The sequence below is a fragment of the Polistes dominula genome, unplaced genomic scaffold (assembly GCF_049000335.1).
Source record: "Polistes dominula isolate Pdom_NZ unplaced genomic scaffold, Pdom_raw_medaka contig_20, whole genome shotgun sequence".
In the NCBI taxonomy this organism is placed as follows: domain Eukaryota; kingdom Metazoa; phylum Arthropoda; class Insecta; order Hymenoptera; family Vespidae; genus Polistes; species Polistes dominula.
The window spans coordinates 2,872,486-2,887,804 of NW_028301147.1; the positions used below are offsets into that span (position 1 = coordinate 2,872,486).

Below are 15,319 nucleotides of genomic sequence, written 5' to 3' on the forward strand. Positions count from 1 at the left end.
AAACGGGACGTACGAATGGTTGTATCATCAAAAGAAATATTAGGGTATAGAAAATGATTCAAAAAAAAAAAAAATAAAATAAAGTAAAAAAAAAAAAGGGATAGAAGTAGACCTTTCCCTTTTTCGATGAAAAGAAATATATAATATGTACTGAGACGGTACGGTCTGACGGTTATGCGGTATAACATATGCACCTGCATACGTACATATTCGACGGTAATACACACATGCGTTATGCAAATTGCCAAGCGCGTTATCTTCTGGTGTGAGAGTGAGAATACCCCACCCTACCTCCCTTTCCTCTTCCTCTTCCTTCTCTCCTCTTCCACCTGCCCATCCTCCTTTTCAACCACCCCTACTCCTCTTCTTCCTTCTCCTACTCCTCATCCCATGGGAAATACAAACTGATAGCATGGCAATACGGACAACCCATTAACCTTCTGCGTACTATGTGAAATTGTGTTCGATATATTCCCCCATCTACTCCTATCTGTCCATCTACTTGCATTGAATTACTCGATGACAATAATAACCCTTACTTTACTTCTAAACTATACTTATGACTAAACACATTATTTAAATGTAGAACAGTGTTTTTTTCTTTTTTTTTTTTTTTGAAGTTTGTTTTAATTACTTTTGTTTTTGTTTTATTAAACTTTTATGAAAAATAGATTTAACCCTTATTCCTTCTATCAGTCCTTTGCACTTGCATTGAATTATATTAAATAATTGGATATAATTTTAATTGACTTTTCAACTCTTTTCACTCGAGAGATTTAAGTGACAACTCGAGCGGCGCTGATACAGCGCCCGGCTGATTTAAGTTGCAATTGATGAAATTTCATTATATATTCGTAAACGTTTGTTTATTTATAAATGACTTTAAAGTATATGCCAAATGTTTCCCTAATTTGGTTGAAATCATCTCAAGTTGCTGGTTAACATAAACGAAAAAGGACTCGAGTGTTAAGGGTTAATTATTTATATTTATACTAGGGGTGCCCCGTCACGCGTTGCTGTGGCTCACAATCAGTCCGATACACACGTCTTTAAGTCAACGAATTACCTTATAACGCCATCTGTTAGAATCTTATCGAACTAACAGAGATAATCATGACTCTTTGTAGATAAACAAATAATTCGCGATTAATAAAATAATATTGCGATTATAAATTGAGATATAAACGATCCTATCTTTCAAGTTTTATGAAACTGCACACAGGGTGCAAAATTTTATTCAAATCAATTCAGTAGTTTAGGAGTCCATTGCGGACAAACAACGTGACACGTAATTTATATAAATTATGATTTGATGTATATGATGTAATATAAATGTCTGAAAAAATTTATGTCATTTCGATCAATCATCTATTACTTTTCCTATTATTTAAATGTGTTTTGTTGTTGTTGTTGTTGTAATAACAGAATCAATTTAATACTCATTCAAATGAGAATAATATAAAATTACATTTATTTTCCAAAATGACTTATATCTCGAATGAACAATTTCAATTTGATATTTGAATTGATTGAAAATTGTTCAACTCAAAGTTAAAGAATGTTAAAATAAATGTATTTTAAATGAAACAATTCTAAATATTAATATAAAATATATTAAATTATAAAACGTACCTTAATTGATTGTTAATTAATCGAAGAAAATGTATATAATTGTAGTTAAAAAGTAGGAAGAATAAATTTGACGTATGCGTCCTCTTCAAAATTCACTGTTAGACTGACTCCATTATCCTCTATGAAGATCAATTGAATGTACTTACGTATATTTGATGTTTCTTTTTACACGTAATAATAATAGCAATAATAATCCATTTACGCATTGAATGTATTATAAAAATAAACAGAGAGAGAGAAAGATATGGAAAAATGTAGGTCAAAGTCAAATGAGATGAAAACATTGTTAATGTTTTCATCATTTGTAGAATTTCAAGAAAAAGAAATTCATTATCAAGTAGAGACAGAAAAAACATATTATAACATAATACATAACAAACTAAAGTGAACGAGAGGGGAGAGGTTATTTATATGTATGATATATTTCTTCTTATTTTAATTTTCAACGACATGGAGACAAAACGTAAACGTGATCACTGAATTATCTCACGTTTTATCTTTATTAAACATTTATCATAATTGTTTTTACGTGAGTATAATATTCTTTATTATATACTGTTGTAGATAAAAACTATTATCATTTTTTGTATATTTTTGTACATTTCTTTTTTATTTTTATATATATATATATATATATATATATATATATATATATATTTTTGTTTTTTTTAATTATAAATATCTTGATTATTCCAAATAATTTAATTAATTAGATTATAATACATTTTATTATAATATTATATTAGATAATTATATATAATATTATTAATATTTTATATATATATATATATATATAATATAAAATATAATATATTATAATATCATATATAATATAATATTAATTATATTATATATTAATTATATTATATTAATTTATAATACTCAATTTAATAATAATATTATATTATAATAGTATATTATAATACTTAGTGAAAATATTATATTATAATATAGCAAGCAATTCTAATTAATTGATTATCAATTTTGTTTTACTATTTATTTAATATCAATTTATATTAAATTTAAATTTATCTTATTTGTTGTTTTTAAATTTCATATTACATTAATACACTTTAATTCATATTTATTTAAAATACTTGCTTAAAAAAGTGTCCACAATTGTACTAATATCCTTTTTTCCAATTTAATAAAAAAAAAAAAAAAAAATCGTATCTTGCATATAAAAAGATAATTCAACATCAATGAAAATTGTTTCTCAATTTAAAAATTACAAAAAAAAAGAAAAACATTTTTTAATGGGATATAAATGGCATGATAATTAAAATCATCGACAACGAACGTTTTTATGGACCTTTACTTGAAAAATCACTTTATACAGTCTGTACACAAAGTGCGTATACAATTATCTTAGACACATTGGAAATAAGACGTATAGTAGCCTAACATATTTCTTGGTTTTTTTTTTTTTTTTTTTTTTTTTTTTTTAATTTAATTTTTCTTTTTTTCTTTTTTCATTTTTCGATCGCGTCTTCCACTAATAATGATAATCCTCGCTTCGTTACGGTTTGTTTTTTTTCCTCTTTTTTTTCTCTCTCTTTTAATATAAGATCATTACGACGTTCGATATTTTGTACCATAAATATTAAACCGAACACGAATTATCGAAGAACGATTCGTTTCACTCTGCGTTATCTTTCTCTCTCTTTCTCTCTTTCTCTCTTCTTATGTGTCTCTCTCTCTCTCTCTCTCTCTCTCTAACTTTCACTAACACACATACACATGCATAAACACATACGCTAATGATACTTTCACATTTTCACAAACTCATACACTATCGTAATTTTCTTCACAAAAAACACAAGCAGCATATTTTTCTTATTTTTTTTTTTTTTTTTAATCATCGTTGTTCTCTCTCTCTCTCTCTCTCTCTCTCTCTCTCTCTCTCTCTCTCAAACTCTCACTCTCACTATCACTCTCTCTCTCTCTCTCTCTTTATTCGCTTTCCATAATAAATCGTATTTAATCCTTTTTTTCGAGACCTCTTAAAACCAATCCTCTTATATTTCATTTCCTACCACAATTATACTCATTCCGTTATACTCATTCGGTTATTTTATTATTTATGTTTTGTTTTCACCTGGACAACGCAAAGATCACGACATTATATCTCCGATTTATTTTTAATAAAAAATATAATGCCCTAGATATTAGTAGCAAAAATATAGAAAGTATGCGTTACACACTTCACTTTGTTTTTCTTTTCCTTTTCCGTCGTGGTACTCCTCTCATCTTCTCTTACCAAATATTATAATAATAATAATAATAATATTATTATTATTATAATAAAGATTTGAATAAAAAAGAAGAAAAATACATGGAGGAAAGATAAGAAAAGAAAAAAAGAGATAGATAAAATAGAGAAAATAAGTCAAAGAAATATGTAAAACAAAACAAAAAGAAAATGTACAATTACAAACGAATAATAATACAAATTTATCAAATAAGAAGAAAGATTTAACAACACGAAAAAAGTATAGAAATAGAATCATTATTATAATAACAAATTATAGTCATAGAATAATATTAATAATAATAATAATAATAAGATAAAGAAGATGAAGAAGAAGATGAAGAAGAAGAAGAAGAAGAAGAAAGAGAAGCTTTCGAGAAAAATACGAAACATAACACGATATTTCCTTAAAAACGACGTCGAACAATCGATATGATATCAACTCAAATCTGTTTGAAATCTCTCTCGGGGGGGCCCCATGGCTGTACAAATCATTATCGTTTTGGGTAGGGTGGGAAGGGCCCTACGTTCGAGAGAGACAATAACAATGTGAGTCCGAGAATCGCGAATTCTATATTAGAACTACACTTAAAAAGCTAGAAAACATTTTTATCCTTAAATCTTAACGCAGCTTGGTTCCCCCACTCTTTCTCTCTTATACTCAAATTCGCACCCCTTAAAACCAACGTTGAACCATTTCAACCCTAATCGCGCATACACCACCTTGTGTTCTTTTTACCAAGGTCTTTTCGTGTTTTTTTTTTTTTTTTTTTTTTAATTATTTCTTTCTATCTCAAATCTTTCACATTTTACGCCGGTGACTTTTGTTGAATGTGTGGCACACGCTTCTCTTCTATCTTTAGTTTTTTATTTTTTTTTTTGTTTTTATCTTTCTTTCATTTTTTACAATTGCAAATTGACGAGCGCATACAATTTTTAATCGCAAGTCCCCAAATTATTTGTTTTCTGTTTTAATTTGTTTGTTTGTTTGTTTGTTTGTTTGTTTGTTTTAAACATTTCGCTCGAATAGATCGTTGTCGTCGTATGTGTGTAAATATATCTGTATAAATGTATATACGTGTGTACATTGTGTGTAATATGTATGTATATATAATACATATAATTGATTACGTCGAAATGAAAAATGTTGCTAATTATTTGAACTAAATGTTCAAAAATATTCGTCGACAAAATTCATTCGAAAATAAAAGGAAGAAACAAAGTTGTTCATTACAAAAAGAAAACTAACCACCTATCTTCCTCGATTCGATAGATCGTAAATTACATATACAGACGATAGATCGTAAGGGACGATTACAAATGTTCTTATTTTTGTTCTCTCTCTCTCTCTCTCACACACACAAACACACTCTCTCACTCTCACTCATTCGTAAGCCTTCGGCGCACTGTTAATTATAACAATTCTTATAAATCCATCATTATATGGTTACATATTTTTTAATTAATATCAATTTAATAAATCAATTAATGCCAATTAATTAATTAATTAATTTATTTATTTATTTATTTATTCTTCTCTTATCATATCTTCCATCATTTTTACCAACTTAACTCGTAACTTTCAAGTAAACAACACCCTACTACAATCGTGTTTCATTCATAAAATTCTTTCATTCTTTCCTATCATTCTTATTTTTTTTTTTTTTTGTTTTGTTTATTTCACAAAAAGCACACTTCGCTTTGGCGCGTAAAAAATGTGTGAAACGAAGCGATTTTTTAACTGCAATAAACAGCAGCATACGAAGAGATGAAACATATGTAATGTAATTTATGTATTTTATTTATGTATTTTTAAATGTATGTACGTACGAAAGAGAATCATCGTGTCCCCCTCTCACTCACTCACTCTCTCTCTCTCTCTCTCTCTCTCTCTCTCTCTCTCTCTCTTCTCGCTATGTTTTATTTATTACTTGTAATTTTTTTCCCCTTTTTTCCCTCTTTAATGTGTCTTCCATTTTATGTTATTTTATTTTATTTTATATTGTATTATTTCATTTTATTAATTTTTAAATTTAATCTTAATTTGACGATATCTCTCTCTCTCTCTCTTTCTCTCTCTCTCTCTCTCTCTCTCTCTCTCTCTCTCTTGTGTATATACACGGTTTTGAAATATAATTTTTCTTTTTACTTTTTGTTTTTGTTTTTTTTTTTTGTCATTAAATTTTTTCTTGCATACCTTTTATTGTTTTTTTGTTTTTCTTATGTTTGGTTTTTTTTGTTTTTTGTATTTTGTTTTTTGTTTTTTGTTTCAACGCAATTATTATTATTCCTGTATTGTAATATGTGTTATGTAAAATGTGGTTTTGTAATATGCGTAATGCGTATGTACGAAATAACTTGCAAGCAATATTTGTAAATTTTTTTGTCCTTTTCTTTTTTGTTTTTTTTTTTTTTATCCTTAAATTTGCAACGATGCGACTATAAACGGTGACAGAAAAGAAAAGAAAAGAAAAAAAAAAGAAGAAAAAAAAAAACACATATTTTTGTTATTTATCTATGTTTTTTTTTTTTTTAAACTGATGCGACGCTCTGTATGTATACGTGTCTCTCTCTCTCTCTCTCTCTCTCTCTCTTCTCTCTCTTTCTCTCTCTGTGTATACATACATATATATATATGTATATATGTAAAATTAGGTGTATATCATTTTTTTATTCTTCGTTTTTAAAGTTATACGTCGTCGTCGTCGTCGTTGTCCTTGTCGTCGTGTATTTGAAAACAATTTTTGTTTTTTTTTTCATGAATAAAATAAAAGAATATAATGATAAGACGTTTTCGTTACTAATGTTGTGTTATTGTTATGTTATTGCTGTTATTGTTATGTTATTGTTATTTATTATTGTTAATCTACTACTATAAATTCTATCGCGCTAAGTTTAGAAAGTGCATCGAGAATTATTCTATTTAAACGTCAGTCAGTACTTAATTAAAAACGAATGAAATGAATGAGATGAACGCGTTGATTAATGAACTAACAATAATAATGAACTTTACAATTAATGATTTTTTAACGAACATTTGTTTTGTTTTGTTTTGCTTTGTTTTGTTTAATTTTTTTTTTCTATTTGATTGGTTTTTTTTTTATATTTTCATTTTTTTGTTGTTTTTTTCTTTTTTTTTTTTAATCTTCTTTTCCATCATTTTTATTGATTTCGTTTTTTCTTTCTTTTCATTTTTATTAGTTTTCTGTCTCCACCTACTTCTTCTTCTTCATCTTCTTCTTCTTCTTATTTTAAATAAGAACATAATAATTTATAATAAACATTTGTTTTGTTTTGTTTTGTTTTTTTTTCGAGATTTGATTGTGTTTTTTTTTTTATCTTCAATTTCTATAATTTTTATTGATTTCTTTTCTTTTTTTATCTTTCTTTCTTTTTCCATTTTTAGTTTTGTCTGATTTCTGGTCTCTACCACCTACTTTTTCTTATTTCAAATAAAAATAATATATTTAAACGTTTAACTAATAAAAATGTCACTCTTTTTCTATGATTCGACGTGTCATCACTACTTCGAAATTTGTCACTTATCAAAAAATCACGATGTAGATCGTACATATATATATATATTAAACATAAAAAATATTACTAAACGATTGATATTGGCATTTATTAGCCATGGGCGTTATTTTATAAAGACGACGAACTATTACAAGTGATGCATTATTTTATGATACAGAATCAATCGGTAATTTTTTCCTTTTTTTCTTTTTTTTTTGAAACGCAAGAAAAAAATATACACGGTTCGGACAATATCATACACTTTACACACAACCAAATATCTTCGTTTTTTTCTTATATATATTATATGTGTATATATATATATATATAGATATATACATATACATATATTTTGTTTAATTTCATACTGTACTTCGTCTGAAAGGAATAAAATAAAGAATAACTAAAAAAAAAAAAAAAACTAAAGTAAAAGATTTAAACGAAATAATAAACCACCCCTTTTAATAGGGAAATTAACACAAACATTTGTTTTTTTTTTTTTTTGCATAACCGAATATTTATATATTATATATACATATACAATTGTTATAAAAACTTGTTACAGACTCATTTCGAATTTAGTACGTAATACGATTGAAAAGAAATAAGTTATTTAAGAAAAATAAGAAAATAATAATATTATATATAATAAATAAATAAAACGAATAATAAGGAAGAAGAAAATAATAATCCCATGTATGGAAAATGTTTAGGCGATTAAAAATGATCTAAACGTAAACTTTGGCAATTTTTATCTGAAATAAAGGAGCAAGTGAAAATATTAGTACTATTTGATTATTATTATTATTATTATTATTATTTATATTATTATTATTATATTATATTATATTATTAAAGTATATTATATATTATATATATATATTATGTATATTATATTATTATTATTATTAATATTTTTATTATTATTATTATTATTATTATTATTATTATTATTATTATTATATTTAATATTATTATGCCGTATGTTTCATATTCCTAATATAATTCTATCAAAACGTATCGACATCAATTGCACTAACACGTACGATCGCTATTTTTTTCTCAAAAGTCTTATAATCTGTCATCTAATCAGCTAATATACGAGAGTTGTAAAAATATATGTATATATATATATATATGTATATATATATATATATAATTTTTTTTTGGGATCTTTCCGATGAAAAATCTATCGACGTCAACGTTTTCTTTTCGTGTTTCGTTCTATATAATTGGACCGTTTTATTTGTTACAAAAGTAGTGTTAGTCCATTATTGTTCTTTTTTTTTATAATTCAGATGATACATCATTTTTATTGATTAATTATAAATAAAACATAAAAATGATGTATATTCTGAATTGTTTTTTTGTTTTTGTTTTTTCGAAAATAGACTTTCCACCACTTTCGTAATAAATCGAGATCCAATTATGTCAATGAAAATTAACAATAACAATAACGCGAACATAAAAAAAAATAAAAAAAGAAATAGAGAAAAAAAATTACGATCTGTGAAAAATGCTCATCTACGAATGCAAAAAAAAACAATTATTATTATTATTACTATAATTATTATTATTATTATTATTTATATTATTATTAATATGATTAATGTTGCTAATAATTATTGTTATTAATATTATTAATTACATTTCATGTCAAAATATTGTTAATTTAACGAATTTTAATGTCATATGGTTTCAAATCCAACGAAACAGATTAATAAGATAACTTTACACAAATGTTATCTTAAAATTTCGAATTTTAATTAATTGTCATTTGGTTGTGTGTGTCATGTTCGTGTATGTGTTGTCCTCGTTCGCCATCATGTATACATATATATATATAACAGAAACTTAAATTATCAAGCGTAACAAATTACAAAATCAAAAAGAAAACACCCCTTTAAATCTTCAACACAATGTGAACAATCATCTCACTGTAATACACGCATAGTACATATATTCTTCTTCTTCTTACACAAACAAATTTTCTGTTAATCACTGATCAATTGATGAACGTTTCTTTAACATATTTATTATATCAATAAAAAGAAATATTTTTAAAGAAAGAAAAAAAGAAAAGAAAATTTCGAAGTAATATACGTACATAGTCGGGGGGAATGCGCGCATTCATGATTTTCCTAATTAATTGCACGTTTTGTAATATAGTCAAATGAAGAATATATATCCTCAATGATAAAAAAAGTGTTGCAAAAGTCTTCATTTAATTAAAGTAATGATCATTGTGTTGCATCTCTCACCTCCCCACTGCACTCTTTCCGTAGAGACAGGAAGCACAATGCATAAACACATTTCACAGAATGTTTCAAACACTAGTTCTCGTACGCACGCACTATGTATGCATATATATGTTGTGTGTATTGTGTGTATGTTACGGTATGTTATGTTATGTTATGGTATGGTATGGTATGGTATGGTATGGTACGGTATGGTATGGTATGGTATGGTATGGTACGGAGATGGTATGGTATAGTATGATTTGATATGGTATGGTATGGTATGGTATGGTATATATAATCAACGAAAACTTACGATTATACCGGTTTTTCGAAGATCAATTGGCATTGAAAAAGAATTTCAAATAATATTACAAAGAATTAGATAATTCCGGATATGAGAAAGTAAGATCATTTACACATTTGTCAATGTGATCGAACAATCTTTAAATGCCTAATTACTGAAAAATCTATGCATACAGAACGAAACATGTCACCGTTTGCGCGACACCATTTTCTCAGCCATCAAAGGAATTATGCGTTAGATTAATTCAGTATCTTATGTTACCTAGGTAATGTGTTTGTGTATCAAATCATTATCGTAACAATTATTTCTTGGGCACACACCGAATTAAAGTCTCAGCTGTAAGCACGCATCGTTATTCGTTTCATATTTATTCATTAGCCATCCTCCTTCGGTGGAGTGAACCAACCTGGAAAGATAATTTTAGAGATACACTTTTCATTCACTTTTTCTTTTTTATTTTTTTTTATGATGATGATTACATTTTCGTTCAAATGTTCATCTTTAAAACATATGAAAACAATCACTTAATATATCTCACCATTCTTTTCATGTATTTGTACGAGTGATTTAAACGACTGTTGTGCACGAGCCAAACTGTATTGCCCTTGTCCACCGCACACTTTACCAGGACCACCTGAGCCCTGAAACTGTATACGTGCTTTTCCTTTTACCAGTGTTGCAGATATTTGCATTATTACCGCTTCCACTGTATACGCTGAACTCCATCCCTGTTTCGTAAGAAGTTCCATACAAATAGCACCTCCTACGAGAACATATCCACCCGATATGATTGGATGTACGACTCTTACGAAGGGCGGTTCAAATGGATAAGTTTCCTATAATAAATCATTATTGATAAGAAACCAATTCAATATTTTCATCAAAGACAAACTTATTTCTTTGTCAAAGATTTTACAAAGAACGAACACAGGAATAATCTTCACACTTTTATATTACACTTTTTTAAGGGGACACGTCACCCAAAAAATCGATCTCTTTTTTTTTCGATTTTCTGAAGTAATATTATTTCAAAAATATTTTCACTCAAATTTTCGTAAAGATCCGCGTATTATTTACGAAATTGTACTAGTTTAAGCGAAGCGCGCCTAGTGCGGCCAAAACAGGTAGATACAAGCGCACTCAAGAAAGTACGAAGGAGGCGAGAAAAGTTCGACGGCAATCAAAAGTCACTTCTGCAGAGGCTGCTGATGCAGCAGAGGTTACCTCTTATTGCCCTGGAATCGATGATTCAATGTAAATATGAATGCAAGTGTTATCTTAACTTTATCCGTTTATTTCTCCTATTCGCGTTTTTAAATCGGTTGCCCTCGCTGCGTCCTGATCATTCATCCGATCTTTACCAAAATTTGTACAGTAATACTAGATACACGTATCTAGGAAATGAACGGAAGGATTTAAAAAAAATGAAAATTTCCTTCCGTTCATTCCCTGCGCAAAAATCTCAATTAAAAGAAAACACTCGGTTTTTTTGTTTTTTTTAAATGAACCAATTTTTGCCAGTGAGGGCAACCGCAAATAATCACCTTTTTTTTTTTAGACTCTTGGATGAGTGGCCACAGACAACACAATTTACCGTATTTTTACATACAAAAATTTATAAATATATTTCAGATATATAAGTTTCATATATCAAAACATTGTATTGATATTATTAAAACCGGCTGCATAAAAAATTCACAAAAAAACACTTTTTTTTTTTTTACACTCTAAGATGACGTGTCCCCTTAACGACAAACAACACTGTATTATACCTTAAAAAGCATATTAAGTAGAATACTGTCTTTTCCTTCCTTTTCTTTAAGAAGAATGAGATCACTGTGGAGAGGCGAGTCAGGATCAACGCACATCAACCTAATGTTCCATTCGTATAAACTGTCATTTACTAATTCTATGCTGTACATTCCTGAAATATATGAATAACATTCAGGAACAAATCTTGATATCATATTAACTTTCATTGGAGATAAAGAGAGAGAGAGGAGAGATAAAGTAAGTGACTGGTGATACAGACAATTATCCATTAACCATATAATACCTTTTTTAAAGCTGTCACTTCGGTAAATGTCTCTCAATTCTTTCATTAGCCTGTCTGTCGCTTGTACACTTCCACAAACAGATCCCTTTAAGTAATCTTGTCTCTGATTCTGTCTCAACCTTTCTAGCGTCGCAAGGTGTTCTAAATCCATTTCGTCCCCCTTTGTACGGATAAAATACATAGCAATCCGTAAAAATCATAAATAACATGCTTACTTCTACAATGTTTATAACAGCCATAGAAATTGATTACGCAAGTAATTAGAATAAAGTAGTCAAATGTATCTACTTACCTTGGTCTTTGAATTCGCGTCACCTTCATCCATATCTAAATGAAGATCTTCTTCTGCTTCGCTTTCTTCATCTTCGTCAATATCTTCGGTATCTTCAGCTTCCATTCTTTGCGACATAGCTTCGTTTGCTCCTCCTAATCTTAATGGATCCAATGCTGTTCTTAATCGTTCGACGTCAGGTGGTTCTGGTAGCGAATGCAGCCGACATAATTCTTTAAGGAGGATTCCAACTTGGTTGATTACATGATTGTCTCGACCAGTTGTGTTGCTTAAAATCTGTACTGCATTGGTGACACTGGTCTCTTCTGATTCTGCAAACCATACTGGCGGTGTCGAGGGATACGTTTCCTAAGAAATGCAATCAAACATAATTATTCAATAATATGAAAAGAGACACATACACATATTCTTATATTAAAGAATACAAAACAGAGGTTATGTCTGATTGATTATAAGAAGAGAAAGTTCAAATTTCGCAAGAGAAATGAAAAGATAAAACTTCTTGTTTGTTTGATACGAAAATAATTAAAAGATTCTATTAATTAGCATTAAAACAAATGAAGAAAAACAACACTTATCACGTAATACAAAACTCCTTCACCAACATTATACATTCTATAGAACGGATACCACCACAATAATTATTCTAAAAGCATAACATCGAGAAACGATCGATGTGCTATTTCGACAAAACAAATACATACATATCGATAATGTACATATATATATATATATATATATATATATATATATAACCAATATATCGACGCAAAAGCCTGGATTGCGTTCGCCCCAACGATTTCTTCTTTCTTTTCTTCAAACAGGTACTTATTTAACTTGATCAACATGAATCTCTGATCAAAATCAAACACTATACATTTACCTTACTATCGTTTAAACATACATATGTACAAAAATGATCATGAACAAATCTTACATTTGAATGTGTTGTTATCAAAATATTGATTCAAATGATTTGGAACAGACACTTGTAAACCAACCAAAATATCAATTCTTTAAACATGAAATCAACAATATCTTACTTTTTTAAAGCAAAATTTAATAAAATCATATTTTCTTGGAATATTTATTGCGAAAGTAAGATAATACGTTTTCGTGATAACGTACAAATTACAACGATGACAATGACAATGACAATGACGAAGGTAACGAATATGATTCCGTTACATATCCCTAATTGAAATATAATAATAAAAAGTAATAAAAAGAAATAATAAAATCAACTTATATTAACTATTATACAAATGTCACATTGTATGTATAACGATTAATAAAATGATTTGTTTGTAACGTAAGAAAAGATAATTGAAATTTAAATTAATGACGATATAATATAATGATTATTACGACGAACAACGACGGACAAGGACACAACTACGGGAGAAGAGAGGGAAGGGGAAGGAAGAAGAGAGGAAAAAAAAAGATGATGATGATGAATGATAGTTAACTATTGAAGTAACCAAGATGACAATCATTGATTCATAGTTCAGGTATAAAGAATAAATACAAAAATGAATAAAATGACAAGATGTATAGGAGTAGGTAGAAGTTAGTTCCGTTGTGAGGGCCTTACCCTCTATCGAGTGCACACCACGCATTGACCTCCAGACGCGCGCGACGCGTTAATTCCTCGACAAAAATCTAACCCATCGAACAAATCGACCAAGAGAGAAAGAGAGAGAGAGAGAGAGAGAGAATCAGAGATGGTGGTAGAGAGAGGGAGAGGGGGAAGATCGATCGAAGCAATGTCAAAATCTTACGAGTGCGGTACAGCGAAAGGATGGCGAGATATGGGCTAATGTAAAAGCGTGCGACTCGAACTTGACAAATGAAAGAAAGAGATGTATATGTATATAAAAAAAAAATAAAAGAAAAGAGAAAGAAAGAATATAAAAAGGAGTATATTGAAAGATTCTTCTTCTTCTTCTTCTTCTTCTTCTTCTTCTTCTCCTTCTTCTTGTCAAAATTTCCAAATAACAACACGAGTCAGTAAAGTGTTGTGTTGTTTCTTTGTCCTTATCGGTTGAGATAAGAGAGAGAGAAAGAGAGAGAGACAAAGAGAGAGATAGAATGAGAAGAAGAAGAAGAATAATCGACTAGCATGAGAAAAAGGGAGAGTGAGATGAGAGTAAAAAAGATAAAGAGAGAGAAAGGGAAGGATAGAGGTAGATAGGTAGACAGAAGAAAAGGAGGGCGGCATGAAGACAGACAGAAGAGAGAGAAAGAAGGAGAGAAACAATGACGGAAATGAAGGCGGGCTTCTTCGATAAAAAAAAAAAAAAGAAGAAAAAGAAAGAAAAAAACTTATCCAAAGGGTTATTGCAAAATGATATAATAACCAATTAATCTATCGTATCGTATTACTATCTATACTATACTACGATGATAACAACAACAATAATAATAACGGGAATAATAATAATAATAATAATAATAATACTAATAATAATAATCATAATAAGAAAAAGAAGAAGAAGAAGAATAAAAATAATAATAATAACTATAATAATAACTATAGGTAATATAGAGTTTACGCACTTACTGTTATATTGGCATGTATTTCGTATTTCTTTCCATTTTTACCGACGAATCTGCAGCTGAGCTCGTCCACGCTCGCAGACATAATTTGAAATCTTTCATGGCTCTTTGGAAAGACGGACTCGAGGGTTTTAATCTCCTGCTTTAACGTGTTCAAGCAAGCCATTTGGGGGAAGCGGCCGAGTCTGCTATGCCCCGAATTTTTCGCCGCTTATCGTTTCACTAAAAACACTAAGCAGTCAAGAGAAACACGACGAACCCGAGGACTACCCGACAAAATGGCGACCGCGACTGAGAAACTTCGGCCGGTATCGTGCAATTCCGTTCTACTCCGCTATCAACTGGCGCCACTAGAGGTTTTAATATATCCAGGTTTTACTGCTACGTGCTTCATACGCGATATCGCTTTTGACGTCTTTCCGTTATCCACCGCCAGTCGTTCAAATTTAGTTCAGAAGGTTTTTAAAAC

The 15,319-nt window shown here is 28.9% G+C and overlaps 2 protein-coding genes across 4 annotated transcripts in view; both read right to left on the reverse strand.

The window, feature by feature from the left end:
- The window catches only part of LOC107066108 (defective proboscis extension response 14), a 243,895-nt gene extending 242,106 nt beyond the window's left edge, over positions 1–1,789 (reverse strand). Inside the window, exon 1 of one of the 2 annotated variants that reach the window (XM_089177431.1) lies at positions 1,633–1,789. The gene's annotated coding sequence lies outside the window, so the exon portion shown is untranslated. The remainder of the gene's footprint in view (positions 1–1,632) is intronic. The other variant, XM_089177430.1, reaches the window with a different exon arrangement.
- A 1,140-nt stretch (positions 1,790–2,929) lies between these two features.
- On the reverse strand, positions 2,930–15,189 carry LOC107066093 (ubiquitin-conjugating enzyme E2 Q2). Of its 2 annotated transcripts, none has more exons than XM_015320368.2 (6): positions 14,855–15,189; positions 12,292–12,639; positions 12,000–12,159; positions 11,716–11,867; positions 10,482–10,779; positions 2,930–10,349 (listed from the first exon to the last, which is right to left on the reverse strand). In XM_015320368.2, exons 1-6 carry the CDS (start codon positions 15,014–15,016, stop codon positions 10,318–10,320), a joined length of 1,152 nt encoding a protein of 383 aa, XP_015175854.1. In that variant the 5' UTR covers positions 15,017–15,189; the 3' UTR covers positions 2,930–10,317. The 2 variants fall into 2 exon arrangements, with proteins under 2 accessions (XP_015175854.1, XP_089033208.1); XM_089177082.1 differs by lacking the exon at positions 14,855–15,189 and adding an exon at positions 12,873–12,920.
- Positions 15,190–15,319: the final 130 nt, after the last annotated feature.